The 14,876-nt window shown below is 57.4% G+C and overlaps 1 protein-coding gene and 2 long non-coding RNA genes across 3 annotated transcripts; 2 read left to right on the forward strand and 1 right to left on the reverse strand.

Moving 5' to 3' along the window:
• Positions 1-267: 267 nt before the first annotated feature.
• LOC122194066 lies at positions 268-3,657 on the forward strand. The gene is made up of 2 exons (XR_006183040.1): positions 268-495; positions 1,358-3,657. It is a non-coding gene; the product is annotated as an uncharacterized LOC122194066 (long non-coding RNA).
• Positions 3,658-3,915: 258 nt separating this feature from the next.
• Positions 3,916-5,792, forward strand: HAND2 (heart and neural crest derivatives expressed 2). The gene is made up of 2 exons (XM_042894971.1): positions 3,916-4,475; positions 4,997-5,792. The coding sequence occupies exons 1-2, from the start codon at positions 3,924-3,926 to the stop codon at positions 5,093-5,095; spliced, it is 651 nt and encodes a 216-aa protein (XP_042750905.1). The 5' UTR covers positions 3,916-3,923; the 3' UTR covers positions 5,096-5,792.
• Positions 5,793-8,111: 2,319 nt separating this feature from the next.
• LOC122194065 lies at positions 8,112-10,589 on the reverse strand. Its single transcript, XR_006183039.1, has 2 exons — positions 10,218-10,589; positions 8,112-9,258 (listed from the first exon to the last, which is right to left on the reverse strand). It is a non-coding gene; the product is annotated as an uncharacterized LOC122194065 (long non-coding RNA).
• Between the last annotated feature and the right edge of the window lie 4,287 nt (positions 10,590-14,876).

Here is a 14,876-nt window from a genome sequence, read left to right on the forward strand (position 1 = left end):
TTTTTTTCTTTTTTTTTTTTTTTTAATGCATTGCATAGGTTATCATGCCTGGACATTCATTCCCCATAGCAGTAACGTAAAGCAGGGTTCCTGCACTTTCAAGGGCAGCAATTAGTTCGGGCCTGGTGGGCCCAATTCTGCCCTCTGCCCCAGACGCTGAAATCGAGGTTGCCTGAGCGTAACTGCGGGCATAAGTAGGCCCATTAGGCACAAGTCCTCTTCATTAACCCACGCTGACAGGTTGACCTTCAAATGATATTTCTCCGGTGCCTCTTTATAGAAGTCCACTTTCCTGAGGCTTTGTGGTCTTTCACCAACTCCTGAGTGGAGTCTCAGAGGAAGGAAGTGCCGCTGGGGCGCGGGGCACCACAGTGTCCCCAAACCCATCCGAGGATTACACCCTTTTCCCATTCCCTCACTGCCGGTCAGTGACATCACGCACGCTATAAATCCAAACGCTACTCCAAGCTGTGCAGCGGGCGGCCGAGAGATGTGGTAGGCAGAAAACCAGAGGAAAAGAGAGCCGGGGGTGGAGACGACAGGGCCGGGGTGCCCTTGGGGTGCTGGGGGGTTCCTTGGGTTAATGGAGCTGCAAGGTGAATGAAGGAGGGGCCATTCACTGCCGCTTGGAGCGGGACAGGACGCTGCACCCCAGGCGGCTCCGCATCCCCCAAAACGGGGGATTGCTCTGCCATCCCCGGAGAGTCACCCCCAGATAAGTGCGTAAAGACAGAAAAAGCCTGGGGTGAAGGGGAGGGAAAAGCAGCCTCGGCACGGTCGCCACCAAAACTTCTTAATTGTGGCGAACTCGGAAAGTGTTGTCTGGCAGCAGAGATTTCCCCGCCTGACGTGCAACCTTTTTTTTTTTTTTTTTCCCCTGGCGGGGAAAAAAATGACATATGGGGAGACCATTTTTAAAAAAACCTTTTTTTTAACTTTTTTTTTCCCCCTTTTCTAAGAGACTGATTTGTGAGTGGGGGAAAAGAAATTCAAATCAGTAAATGGGAGATGGGAAAAACTTGTCAGCTGCCCCTGAGCCTTGTCCTGTGAACGTTATGTAGGGCTGTGGCGGCTTCAGCCGAAGAGCAAAGCACGGCCCGAGCGGCAAGGAGTTGGGGGAGGACACAGAGGAGGCATTCGCACTAAAACTCACTTTATAAAATGCATAAGCAATCTCTGGGGGATAGGAGGAAAACTATATGTATGGTCCTGCTGGGTGCTTTAGCGAGAGAGCCCCTTTCTCCAAAGCTAATTAAGCAATAACGATTCGAGCTTCGAGACCGGTGTTCTGAGCCATATCTCCCGGATCTTTTATTCCTTTTTCTCTGTCTCACATTCTCCGTTCCCTTCATCACAGGGGACATTATCGGAGTCACCGCAGTGCCACGGACGCTGCCGCAGTTTCGGTCCAGCCCGTGGTGTGTCAGAAAGCTCCTACACGAATAAGGACAGAGGAGCATGTCTCCATCCTCAGCCCTTGCGTTCTCCCAGCCTCGGCAATTCCGCTTCTGCTCCGCACCGAGGAAAGCACCTCTGCCGAACGCAGCCGGAGGAGCGCCGTGTGCCGGCCATCGCTGTAGGCGCTGTGCCGGTGACTTCCGCGGGGTTCTACGGACGCGTGGTGCCCGCGTCCTCACTGCAATCTAAAAATCTGCACCGGAGATGCGTTATTTCCTTAGAACAGTACAACATATGTGCGCATACAGAGATAGAGATTTATCAGTCGTTTTAGTGCAAGCATGCGTTCGTATGACCGAACGTGTATTTACATACGTTCTGCGTCTGGACTGGCTTTGCCTTTTCATGGCGTACACTGGACGCACACACGGATTTATACTCATACGCACGCACAGCCGCTTTCTGTCCCGTTGCACTGTCCCCAGAGACTGCACACCGCTCTCCCCTTCCCTCTGGAGCCTGGCATCACCCGCTCTGCTCCCCAGTCGTGCCCGCCGAGCCCGCCACTCCTGCCGCCCCGCAGCCTCCGGGCGCGGCCGAGTTGAATCCCGGGCTCAGCGCTGCTCCTTCCCCCAGGCGCCGGGCCGCTCCCCGCCTGCTCTTCCCCAGTGCTTTCCCCAGGCATCCCCACCGCCTCCGCCCCGAGAACTCCGTGTTCCCGCAGGAGAAGGACCCGCGGCTCCGCCGCCGCCTCTGCAGCTCCTTCGTCTCTATCTTTCTCTTTCTTTAATTTACGACCTTTCGGCTCCTGTTGACACAGTTTTCCACACTGCCTACAGTGCGAGGTCGCATTGTAATATACGCCGAATGAGCTCAGCCGTCGGGCAGTGCGCAGGAGGGTGGGGATTTGGTGTTTCCCCACAGTTGAGCGATGCTCGGCTCCGTCTGAGGATAACAGCAGTCGGCCTCATCTCCCAGCTCTCCGGGGGTCGCAGCCTGGGGTCTGCTTTCCTTCCCTCAGAGTCAAACACCTGGAACTGTTCTTCCCACGGGCTCTGTTCTTTTTGACCGCAGAGCGGGAATGCGGAGAAAAATATCTGTATTTGTCGCTAAAGGCGAGGAGGCAGGCTCCGAACACGCTGTAAGGAAGATTCTGTGACTTACCGCCGAGCCCAGTTAAACAAACACGGAGCTGACGTCTGGAGCCGCACCGCGCCAGGACCGCTGCTCGAGGTGCGGGCGCAGTCGCGGGCCGGGGGCAGCGCTCGGTGCCTGGTTCAGTGGCGGTGCCTCGGAGCTGCTCTGGCTGAAAGCCCCATGCCGGCTGAGCCCGAGACCCGCGCTCCGCTCTCCCGGTTCGCGTTACGCGGTGCGCTCCTCCCTCATTCCCTTTGTGCGCGTTACGCGGCGCTAAGCGCACGGGAGCGGTGTTGCCCATCGCGGCCGGGACGTCCGCAGTGTCCTCGGAAGCCGCTTCTACGTGATCCTCTACGGAGCGGCACGAAGCGCTCCGTGAACGCCACGATCGCAACGATTTTTGCCAAGAAATCTCCCGCATCCATACTGTACCTGGCTCGGGATTGTCCGATATTTACATTTTAATGATTTTGTTGCTATTTTTTTTTTAAACGAAGATTTTACAGTAAGGCATCTGCTAAACACTTGCATTAACCTCTGCCTCCATGATAATTCCCCCCCCTTTCCCCCCCCTCGTTTTAATTACGCTCTGGATGCGGAGGGGCAGCCAATCCCGGCAGAGGAGCGCGGCAATTAGCAGGGCCGACATCAAAAAGTTTTATTGCGGAGCCCCGCGGACTCCGCCCCCGCCGCCAGCCATTGGCGGTCGCCGCCTCTGACGCCATATATTAACCCGAGCGGCCCTAAACATGTAGCTGTCCATGGAGGTCGGCCCGGGGAGCCCTGCCAGTGCCCCGGGCCGCGCCGAGCCCCGCCGCCACCGCCCCCCCGATGTCCCAGCGGAGTGCTGAGCATTGAGCCGCGCGGCGCGGAGAGGCGCCGACCGCGGCCCCCGAGCGCAGGGGAGTGTGGGCAGCGGCGAGCGGCCGCGGGCCGGGGCGTATGGAAGGGGCCCGCGTGTAAGTACCACCCGGCCGGGCCGCCGCGGACTTGAGAGCGAGAGCACAGGGAAGCAAGAGGCGAGGAAGAGCCCGGGCTGGGAAGCCGAGCCCATTTGTTTGGTCGACTGCTCTCCGTAGCGCTTTTTTTTTTCTTTTTTCTTTTCCTTTTTTTTTTTTTTTTCCTCTCTCTCGCGCGTGTGTACGCGCTTCCTCGAAGACCCAGCCCCGGGCGAGGAGGAGGAGAAGGAGGTGGAGGCACAACGCATGAGCGGCGGCGGCGGCGCCTGGGGAGGGGGGATCGCTCGGGCACCCGCGGGGACTCCGCAGCAGCGCCCCATGGAGCGGCACTGAGGGCCGAGCGGTGCCGCCGGCGCGGCGGGCTGGGGCGGGCGGCGGGAGAGCTTCGTTCGAGGCCGGGGGCGGGCCGGGGCGCGCGAGGCAGCGGCGATGAGTCTGGTGGGAGGTTTCCCCCACCACCCGGTGGTGCACCATGAAGGTTACCCCTTCGCCGCCGCCGCTGCCGCCGCCGCCGCCGCCACCCGCTGCGGCCACGAGGAGAACCCCTACTTCCACGGCTGGCTTATCAGCAGCCACCCGGAGATGTCCCCCCCCGACTACAGCATGGCTCTGTCCTACAGCCCCGAGTACGCCAACGGGGCGCCGGGCATGGACCACTCCCATTACGGGGGGGTGCCGCCCGGGAGCGGCCCGCCCGGGCTCGGGGGGCCCCGGCCGGTGAAGCGCAGGGGCACGGCGAACCGCAAGGAGCGGCGCAGGACTCAGAGCATCAACAGCGCCTTCGCGGAGCTGCGCGAGTGCATCCCCAACGTGCCCGCCGACACCAAGCTCTCCAAGATCAAAACTCTCCGCCTAGCCACCAGCTACATCGCCTACCTCATGGACCTGCTGGCCAAGGACGACCAGAACGGGGAGGCGGAGGCTTTCAAGGCAGAGATCAAGAAGACGGACGTGAAGGAGGAGAAGAGGAAGAAGGAGCTGGTCAGTGCCGCGGGACGGGGCGGGAGGGGTTCGTTGTGGGCAGCGGCGAGAGCTGGGGTTCGCCGAGGGGACGGGGGCACGGTGACCGCGGAGCCGTTCGGCCCGGCCGCGCCTTCGCGCCGGAGCTGCCCCGCGACCTTCAGCGGGAGGCCCCGCTTCGCCCAGCCCAGCTTCGCGCAGGGCCTCACGGAGCGCTCGGGCCGCGTTCGCCCGCGTTTCGGCGGCTGCCGTTGCGTCGCAGGCCCGCGGCTCCGCCCGTGCGGCGCGATGCGGCGCCGTCCCGGAGCCCCGAGGGCCCCCCGAGCGGCGCGCCCCGAGCTCTCATCCCTCAGAAGGGCCGCCCCGCGAGCAGTGCTCTGTCCCCGCAGCGCGGAGGCCCCGGGCCGAGCGGCGTTTGCTCGCAGCTTTTCTCCAGGGCCGCGGTCGGGGCGAGCCAGGAAGTCAGGAATCTGCCTAACTTCGTTTCTCCTCTCCCCGCTTTGTTTCTCTCTCTCCTTCTCCCTTCGCATCCTGTCTCCCAGAACGAAATCTTGAAAAGCACAGTTAGCAGCAGCGATAAGAAAACCAAAGGGCGGACAGGCTGGCCGCAGCACGTCTGGGCGCTGGAGCTCAAGCAGTGAGCGCGGCGGGGGCCCCGCTCGGCGCTCCCCGAGGACTCTCGCGTTCGGAACCATCCCGCTTATTTATGTGCAATTTCTCCCCCACCCCCCTAAAATGTGGATATTTGAAGGAGAGGGAAAAAGCATTCCATAGATGGCTATGAAGAGGAAACTCCGTCTTGGTAAGGGGTAATAACGTCTCTAGTAGTTCCGTGAATGTTATTTGCTCTGTATAAAACCCACGGGGAAAACAGAACGGTAGAGAAGGAGAAAGGGGAAAAAAAAAAACCCTCCCTGGCATTAGTGTGTATGTGAAGTGTATCTTTAATACTTGGCCGTTTGGATATAAATATTCCTGGGATTATAAAGTTCTATTTCAACAGAAGCAGTTGCACCCGCGTTCGGTCGGCTCCGTATTTCGTGTCGTGATTTTGTTGTGGTTGTTCAGTATTCTGAGATGTTTTCAGCAGTTATTGGTTATGTGCACTTCCGTCCATAAGGGAAAAAGTGGAATCTAATTAATATTGAAGGTGTAAGCGTTGTAAGTACTCAATAAACCACTGTGTGTGTTTTTTACAAAAAAAAAAAAAAAAAGAAGGGGGGGGAAAGAAACCCAAATCTTTTTATGTTTTATACCTCAAAATGTTTTGAATAACAGCGTTGTTTATGGCTTTTTTTCATAATATTTAAAATATTCGGAAGTAAACTAAATTATAAAGATGGCTCCGAGGTTCGTTTTTAACCCAGTGCCCGAGTGAGAGGAGGGGGTAAGGGACGACTCCCCCCTCCCTGTGCCTGCAGTGTTCTCCGGGAGAGGGCTGCCGGGCGGGGCATTTTGGCTCTGCTCTCGGCTCTGTTGGCCCAGGTAGTTTCGTACCGAGCAGGGAAGAGGGAACGGGGCCGGAGCTCCGCGCGGAGTGGGGATCAGGACGGCAGGTTTACGATTTGCTGCGGTGAGCTTAGTATTATTAACTCAGTGGTTCCCAAAGCTTTCACGAATTACATAGCCCTTTCCTTTTCTTTTTTTCTTTTTTTTTTTTTTTTTTTTTTTTTTTTTTTTTTTTTTTTTCAGCCCCTTCCACCTCTTCCGTGATAAACCTCGGCTCGGTATCGCCGCGCCCTCTAAACCCGTGCTGGCTCTCTCTCTGCAGGTCCGTGGCCGTGTGCCCGCCAGCCCCACGCCCGAGGAAGTGGCTCCCGCCGCCCCCCGACCGTGAGCGGAGGTAGAGGTGCGATTGCCCGAGCCAAGATCAGGGCGTCCCGCGCCGGCGCTGGGAAGGTTGCGGGGTTATGACAACGGGACCAAAGGGCCGTGCCCTCTTCCCGGCGGGTCAGGCGGCCCGGCCTTGCGCTCCGGCGTGGGGCCGTGTTTACAGCCACTTGCCTTTGTTTGTAGCACTTGCAGAGAGGAATCTCCCCCTTGTTTGCTTTGCCCTGCCTGCTAGTGGCCGGGCTGACGAAGCAGAGGGCTCTGCAGCCCCCAGTCTCCATTCTGCCTTCTTCAGTCTTTGCCACTCGCCAGGGCATGGGGCTGCTGCCGAGAGCTGTCCTTTCCAGGTTTTCCGATCCGTAATACTCTCCTTTTCGAAACGTTCGTTTTTTTCAGTCCTGGGAGTCCCCCCGGACCCGCTAAGGAGGATCTCTTTTTAATTGTTCGGTAGTGAGGATGTTGCCGTCTTCTCAGGAGCAGTCATTCCCGGAGCTAAATCACGAGAGCCCTAGACAGCCCGGAGCCGGCAAAAGGCTAAATGGGGGAGCGGAGCGGCAGAAGGTGAATTGATGGTAGCCGGGATGTCAGCACCCCGGCCCTGCTCTGCGAGGCGGAGGGACTGATAAGAACGGGATCCTCGGCCTCAGGGCAGCTGTGTGGGAGGTGCGGGGCACGTAGCTGCAGTGGGACCCGACTGTGGGCAGTGCGGTGGTTCCGCAGCGTTTCCTTGCGTGATGTGGTGTAGCCGGGTGGGTCCAGCCCGGCTTTGCTCGCGGCCCAGTGCTCACCTCTAGAGAAAATGACTTCTTATTCCCCCCCTACCCCCACGCCGAAAAGAAACAGCAGTACTCCCAGCGGGCCTCTCCTCGGCGCCCAAAGCCTATTGCTCCTGTGGTGGAGATGCTGGCCGAGCCCCGGTCGCTGTCTCCCGGGGCTGCCCCGTGTTTGGCCACCGGCTGCGGGATGTGTTTATGCCAGCGGGGCAGATGAGCTCAACAACAGTGATTTAAAATTTGTTGGTTAATTTTTATTTTTTTTCCCCGCCCGCTCATTTTCAGGAGCTCTTCTGTACGTCAGGAGATGATTGCAACGATTACTGCTAATTTGCTTTCGTTGTCAGAGCGTTGTGATGGGCTCCCTTCTGCCCAAGCCGCAGACACCCCCGTAACGAGCGCCGGGACTTTCGCGGGCGCTGTACGGACGTAAACACGCCCGGGGGATGCCACTGAGCCAAGGCAATTCCCAAAGGTGGGCGGGGAGGAGAGGGAGAAGGTTAATAATAAAACCTCGAAGCAAAATATCCTCCTCCCGCGCTCGGAAACCCACCCTTAATCCTCCTCCTTCACACGTACCGCCCGGCGGTCGCAAACGCGCCCAGGAGAAACCTCCAAGCAGCGATGGGAAGGAAACGCGTTCTGCGCTCCTGCAGGCATAATCCCCTCTGCTGTAACGAGGGGCTTATCGACGCTTTGCATTTATTTTATTTTATTTGGAATACAGGTTTTTTTTTTTTTTTTTTTTTTTTTTGGGGGTGGTTTTGGGTTTGTTTTTTTTTTTTTTTTTTTCTGTTGTATTTTGTGGGCTCCGGAATACGCGCCTTCGCCAGCGAATTCCAATCTTTTCCATTTCTAATTGGGCTTTGTTGCTTCAGACAACGGAGATTAACGCGGGGCTCCTGAACTATGCGTTCCCATTAACTGTAGCCAAAGGGTGCGGAGCCCGACTGGGGCTCCCCTCTGCCTCGCCGCCGTGCATGTCTGCCTCTTCCCAGAGCACCCCACCCTCATTTTCCCCTCCCGAAGTTGCCGCTTTGATGATCCGATGGTAGAGCATTGATTACAAATTTATTCTCGGACTCTGTGTAAGTCTTTATAACTGCTATTAGAGCCATCTGGGAACGATTAGGGTCTCCCTCCCCCGGCCCTGATGCCTCTATCTCGCGGCGCGGAGCAGAAGCCGCGCTGACGTCACGCTGCCCGCAGCCATCCCCGCTCTGGGCGACATCCCGTCGGTGTTTTCCAGGCCCGGCCCGGCAGCGGTGCGGTGCCGTGCTCCGAGCCTGGGGGCTCCTTCGCCACCGCCGTGTGCTCCTTTGGCCCTGGGAGAAGCAAGAACAAAAGCCGCTGTTGCAGCCGGGCGCTCCCCCTGCTCCTCTCAGTCCCCGGCCCGGCGCTGGCTTTATCTTCGTCTCCCGGCGTGGATGCTCGCTTCCAAAGCAAACATCGGGCCAGGTAGATTTCCACCTTATGTCCCGGCAGCTGACCCCGAGGTGCAGCGCTTACGTGCGGGAAGCCGCAGGCTCCTTGAGAGCTGGGAAGCGGGCTGCTCCAGCTCCAAGTGCTGCTGCTGCCTGGAGATGGCCTTGCACCTGCTGATACATCCCGCCGAGTCCTGGCACGCTGGGAGCTGGGCCCGCTCCAGGCGCAGGCGTTAGCCCTGGGCTTTATCGTTAGGACTAGAGGGAACGGCCTCAAATTGTGTCAGGGAAGGTGCAGGTCGGATATTGGGAAAAAATTCTTCTCAGAAAGAGCGGTGATTCAGTGGCACAGGGTGCCCAGGGTGTGCTGGAGGCACCGTCCCTGGAGGTGTTTGAGAAACACGGAGATGTGACACCGAGGGAAATGGTTTAGTGGCCGTTGTGGGGATGGGTTGGTCAAGATGATCTTAGAGGTCTCTTCCAACCTTAATGATTCCACGATTCTATGACTCAGCGGGACCGACAGTGCCAAGCTTACTTCCCCAAACTTTTTACTTTATTGTTCTGTACGTTTCGTGCCACTCTCTCCGCTCGTCTTCCCCCGAGGAGATGCCAGCAATACCTCTGTAAGGCGACCGGAGCCCTCGCCCGCTGTGCGCCGCAGCCACTGCTGCTGCCAGGGCGGGGCGGTGGGAGAGCGTTTGGAGCCGTCTGCAGAAACAGAGATAACGGCAGCCCCTCCGGATGCAGGGTCACATTCTCTGAATAAAAAATTCCCTTTCCAGGAGAAAAAAGAATAAAAAATTAAAATCCGCTCGCGTGATCCTAATAAAGAAATTAATTAATTAATTAAAACACGCACTTCCATTTATTTGTTCCAGCAAAATAAAATGAAATAAAACAAAACCCCCTAAGATTCGGCAACGCTCCGCTGTGTCTGTGTGTAATCTCGAAAGGAAAAGGAACATTTCCTTTGTGATTCGGTAAAGCTGCGCTTCGCTTCCCATCGCGCCCACCGGCACCCGGATTCGAGCAAGGAGTAGCGGTGCAAAACCAAAACAGTAAAAGGAAAGGAAAATATAACGCCATGGAACGAAGCCGAGCCGGAAAGCACCAGTAGATCCCAGTGTGGCACAGCACGGCCGGGAGCGGCTGTGTGCGCAGAACAATGGGAGCGGAGCTCCCGTCCGCGCCGTGCGGCTCCCACCGGTGGGTGCCGTGCAGAGGATGCGCGGACCCTGAGTTGCCCGAAGGATTCGGGAAAGAAAAAATATGGATGTATATTTTAATGCATAGCATAGAGGTGGCTTCCTGGCTGCGTACATTGAGAGAACATGTGGGGGTAACGGGAGGACGACTCTCCTATAGGGGTCCCTACTCGCATGCCATATGTGGCCATAGGCTAAAACAGCTGCGTATGGTGAGCTTTGAAATAGCCAAACAAGCGTGCAAACCCGTGGCAGCTTTCTAAAACGAGCCTAAAAGACAATGAAATGCTCTGCCAGAAAGTACAGGAGGCGGAAGAGATTAAAAATAATCATAAAATCGGTCCGCCCTCCACCCCCAGCCCAGCCCGGAGCCCACGGCCCCGCGGCTTTGTGGGAGCGCTGCTCGCAGGGGTACCACGCAACCGGGAGGGGGGGCAGCGCAGTGGAACCGGGCCGGACTAGGGGATGCGAGCGGCCCGGCCCTGAGTCTGCCCCAATGCGGTTCTCATAGAGCCGCGCAGCAATTACCCGAAGCCGTAACAGTCTCTGAAATTATTCACTGAAGTCATTCTCGGCGATCTCACGGCGCCCTCGCTTACATGCACGACCTTTGCACCGGCAGGGCGTACCATCGCCCCTCGCCCCGGCGGTGTGCTCCCAATAGCGGGAGGGGGGTGCGGGGGTGCTGCCTCTCGCCCAGCTCGCGGTGTTCGGCTGCTCGGGGCTCGGCCGATTTCCCCCTTTTGGAGAAGGCGCGCGGTGCAGCCCGGTAGACACCCTGGGAGCGAGGAGGGTATTTTGGGGAGTTGCAGTGTTGTGCGGAAGATCATGTCTGTGCCCTGCGGTGCTGTCAGCAGTGACAGATTCCAGACGCGGCCGCTACTGTATGGCAGATTGAGTTTCTCAGCAGAAAACTCTCCCTCCCTCCCTCCCTCCTGAACGTCTTCAAAAACCTTCTCCAGATACTGCGGGTCACTTCGGCTCCAGCGGAGAGAGAAAAGGGGAAAAAACCTTCCCGGTCTCCCACCTTCTCTTCCTCCCGCCTGCTCTTCCTGGGGCGCGGGGGGGGGTCGTGTCTCACCATCCACCCCGCCCCCCTCCCCCTTCCCCCTCCGCCGGGGTGCTTTCAGCTCCCCGATCGCCTCCAGTGCGCTCAGAGCCCGCAGCGGGACGTCTTCTTCAGGTAAGAGGGAGGCGGCAGGGACGGGAGCATCACTGGGGCATCATTGGGGCAGGGGCGGCCTCCGGACGGCGTTTTGCTACCCGGGGAGGGTGAGGTGAGCCGGATGGGTCGGACGGTAAGAGGCTGCCGCTGGCCCAAGTATGGCCGGGAACGGGGAGAGCTGCGGAGCGAGGCGGGATGCCCCCGGCTAGGCTCGGCCCTACCGATGTCTCAGTCTCTCGGCAGGGAAAGTGCAGAGCCGGCCGGAGCGGGATGAGGGACCCGCGGCTGCTGCCGGGTCTGCGGGTAGCAGGGGGGTGGGAGGGAAGGGAGAGGGGATTAGGCAGAGCAGAAGGACGGGAGGGAGAGCGGGCGGGGCGCGAGGAGGACGGGCGGGGGGCTCCGTTCCTGGCACGGCCGCCGGGAACCCCCGCCTCCCTTTCCTCCGGTCTCCGCCGCTGCGGTGAGGAGCGCGGGCTGCAGCGCGGCTCCCGCGGAGCCCCCCCGGAGGCTTAGTGCCGTCTCAGCCCTCCGGCCAGGCGATCCCCGGGCACATGGCCTCCGCGACGGGGCGATCCCACCTCCCCCCCGCGTATGCCTCGTGTGAACGAGTCCTGCTATCCTCACTCGCTCTCGGCCTTTCCTGCCTCAGATGAAGTGAAAAGTTTTAATTCCACCGCTCGCCCAGCCCTCTCTCCTCTCTCTCTCTCTCTCCCCCTCCATTTTTTTTTTCCCCTTTAAGCCCTTGCCTTTAGCAGAAGTGTAATTGTGACCCCGGCTGATCCGCAGAGCCTCCTGTTGGGAGCAGTTAGCTGTGGATGCATTAGGCCGAAAGACCTCCCAAGTGGCGGTGGCCTGGGTGTCACGGGCAGGGACTCTGCACATTGTCCGCTCCTTCCCATCAAAGTCCCCGGCACCGCGGAGCCACAGTTCGGCAGAGAGGGAGAATAAGAAACAATCTCACCCCCTCCTCCCCCAGCCCCCCTTCCACCGACCCCGCAGCGCCGCGATCGTCCTTAGGACGCAGAAACGTAACGAACTTTTTCATAACTTCAGCTCCACGGTGTGATTTACATTTCCGGCCGCTCTGTCAGAGGGGCAGGAATTTACGGCGTGATAAAAACACGTTTACAGCACCAGAACATGCTCCGGTGGTGTCTCGGTGTGCAGGGAGATTTTAAAAGAGGACACACACGAGAAAGAAGTCCTTTTTTTGCCTTTTTCCACCGCGGCTTTCTGAGGAGACAAATGGGTTCAAATTGCAGCGTAGGCAAAAAGAGAGGTGGACGAGGGCAGAAGCGAACGTGGATGGAAGGGTGGGATCAGCCCCGGGCTTTTGTTTGTACGGCGTGTGATCTGTGGCCGCATCTCTCCCTTTTCTGCGCGTCTTTTGTTCCATGGTTGCTTCCATTTCCGTACGTTCGGGCCGAACCCCGCCTGTCCTGCCCCGCGGAGCTCTCCCGTTCGATTTTGGCTCCACTGTATTCGAACCATTTATTCTGCTTCGTAACTCACGTGCTCCCCGTTGCCGTCAGCCGAGAGGCTCTGGTGGCTTTTGCGAATTGGCAGCGTCCTACGTTCAGCGCTAATGGTACGGACCCGATCCGGGCTGTGGGCACCAGAGGGCTCTCAGCACGTTAAGGAGATGTGAATTTGGCAAACAGTTAAGGATGGAAATGATCAAAGGACTCAAAAGGAAAAAAAAAAAAAAAAAAAAAAAAAAGAGATGAATAAACCACACGCAGCAGTTGCTGCTTTCCTGACGTTGGTAATTATTTACACCTGATTCATAGTTTACTCCAGCCACGGTTTCAAATGCAAACCTTTAAAGAACTTAATTCTTTCCAGTGTTCTGGCATGGAGACGAAAGGAAAAAAGGAGAGCAGCGCGGAGAGGCGAGCAGCGGCTGTCCCGGGACGCTCCCGTGGGCTCCCGGCCGCACCGGGCCGCGCACCCAGACGGCCCTCCGCTGCTTTTGCTGAACGGGTCGCGCGGCTCGGCCTGACCCTGTGGCTACTGAATCTTTTTGAAGCCATTTTCTGCCGTTGCACGTGGTGTGGGTGAAGAGGGGTGGGACTTGGGCCCCATCTCACCCCGCGGGGCAGCCCCGGGCTCTGTTCCCGCCCGGTGCCTGTCGTGTCGAGGGGACCTGCAACAAACACTCCCCGGACGCGTTTTTGTAACGCCCTGGAGTTCCCCCAGGTGACCCCCCGTGCGGCACAGTGACGAGCTGCTGCTGCGCTGCGCTCCGGCTGCGGGAGTCGGAGCGCACAGGGCTGGGTGAGGGTATCGCCCCGCGCCACGGCGCTCAGCCCGCGGATCTCTGCGGACGCTGCTCCCTCCCGGCGGGACACCTGGCAGGGACGGCCGGCTGCTGGATGGAGAGAGCTGGGGGGTGGTTGGAGTGTGGCGACGGGAAAGGAGTATGGAGTCATTAAGGCTGGACGTACCGCGCTGGGTGCGCGGAGGTGAGGAAGCACACCGACTGCGACGCGTTTCTTTGTTGAGGTCAATCTCTTCAGCCGTGCGCTCAGCGATACCGTTTTGTTTTGTTTTGTTTTGTTTTGTTTTCTGATGGACTATCGTGGCCATAGATGTCAATCCTGCGTTGTACTTTCAGTAAAGTGCTGGCACCTCATTCTGTGTTTAGGGAACGAAGTGATTTCTGACCCGTGCAGCTCCACACACATACGCCATACACACATACACACACCGTACACACATACACACACCATATGTACGGATATAACCCGGCCGAGGAGTGCAGCTTATGAAGGACGAGCAGCGCAGTTTGCACCATAGCATCTCGTTAAAACCACCGAGAAAACAGAGGTTGAAGCATGATAATTAATACACTCGGACCGAGTCTAAGCCTTATAAACATAGGAACGTTTAAAACCTCAGCATCTCTCTGTTGTTTCTTTTGGTTTTGAATAGACAAAGCGTCGTTTTATTTCATAGTGCGTATATATGGACGCACGAATGTATGCCCCCGAAGAGAGCTCTGGCACCTGCTGAAAACTCCGGAGCAGGAGATTGCAGCACAAATGCTGTCTGCGTTTATGAACGCTGTTGGCGAACGGAATTTCTCAGCAGGAAAGCCTCGCTGAGCAAATGCGCTACGAAAATGTGCTGGAGGCTGAATTCATCGTCGAGCGGGAAGAGAACCCGTCCGGATTCGCCCTGTGTTTCTCAGGCTGGACACACCCGAATAGACCCCTGGATTATTATTATTTTTTTCCCCTTAAAATCTTCAGGGAAGGCTTTACTGAGCGCACTTGGCTTTATTTTTACTTGCTGAGTAGCGGGAGGGGAAGATCGGTAATATTAAAAGGGCTTGAGGGGAAAGACAGTGGAAAAAAATAAGTATTTTTAAAAGGGAAAAAAAGGGACCATTTTCCATACTCCAAATCCGGGGCCGCCCGGCTGCACGGAGCGGCTCCCCGTGTCCACTGCCCGGCCTTTCCCCGGCACCGCGCTGCCATTCGCGGCCGCGGGGCTGAGGGAGCAGCGGTAATGGTTTTCCCCGCAGATGTGATCCCGGTGTTTAAAGGATCGAATCTCGTCTTCCAGGCGCAGCTGCGGGATGTTGTATCCTATCAATTCATAACAAGGAGGCATTCTGGAAAGCCTCGTAAGAATATTTATTTTAAAATGTGTGCTGAAAAGATATATGCCGGGGGGAGGGAGGGACAGGGTTGAGCGCCTTCAGTTTTGTTACAAAGCCAAAACGGCACAGTTCGAGTTGTGAACAAATGGTTTCCAGAGAACAGCTCTTTGCTCTTTCTTTTCCCTGCAGAAATTTTGTTTGAAGTTCCCGGATTTTTAAATGTTAAATAATATTAGTACCAAAAAGGAAAACTTCGGGGCTTCTTGTTTTAATTTGGAAGGGCTGGCCTGTGCCGTTCTTTTCATTTTTTTCCCTTCCTTCCTTCCTTCCTTCCTTCCTTCCTTCCTTCCTTCCTTCCTTCCTTCCTTCCTTCCTTCCTTCCTTCCTTCCTTCCTTCCTTCCTTCCTTCCTCCAC

Source organism: Lagopus leucura, unplaced genomic scaffold, assembly GCF_019238085.1.
Source record: "Lagopus leucura isolate 7727_CA_CO unplaced genomic scaffold, USGS_WTPT01 2-67_obj-0_obj, whole genome shotgun sequence".
Classification (NCBI taxonomy): Eukaryota; Metazoa; Chordata; class Aves; order Galliformes; family Phasianidae; genus Lagopus; species Lagopus leucura.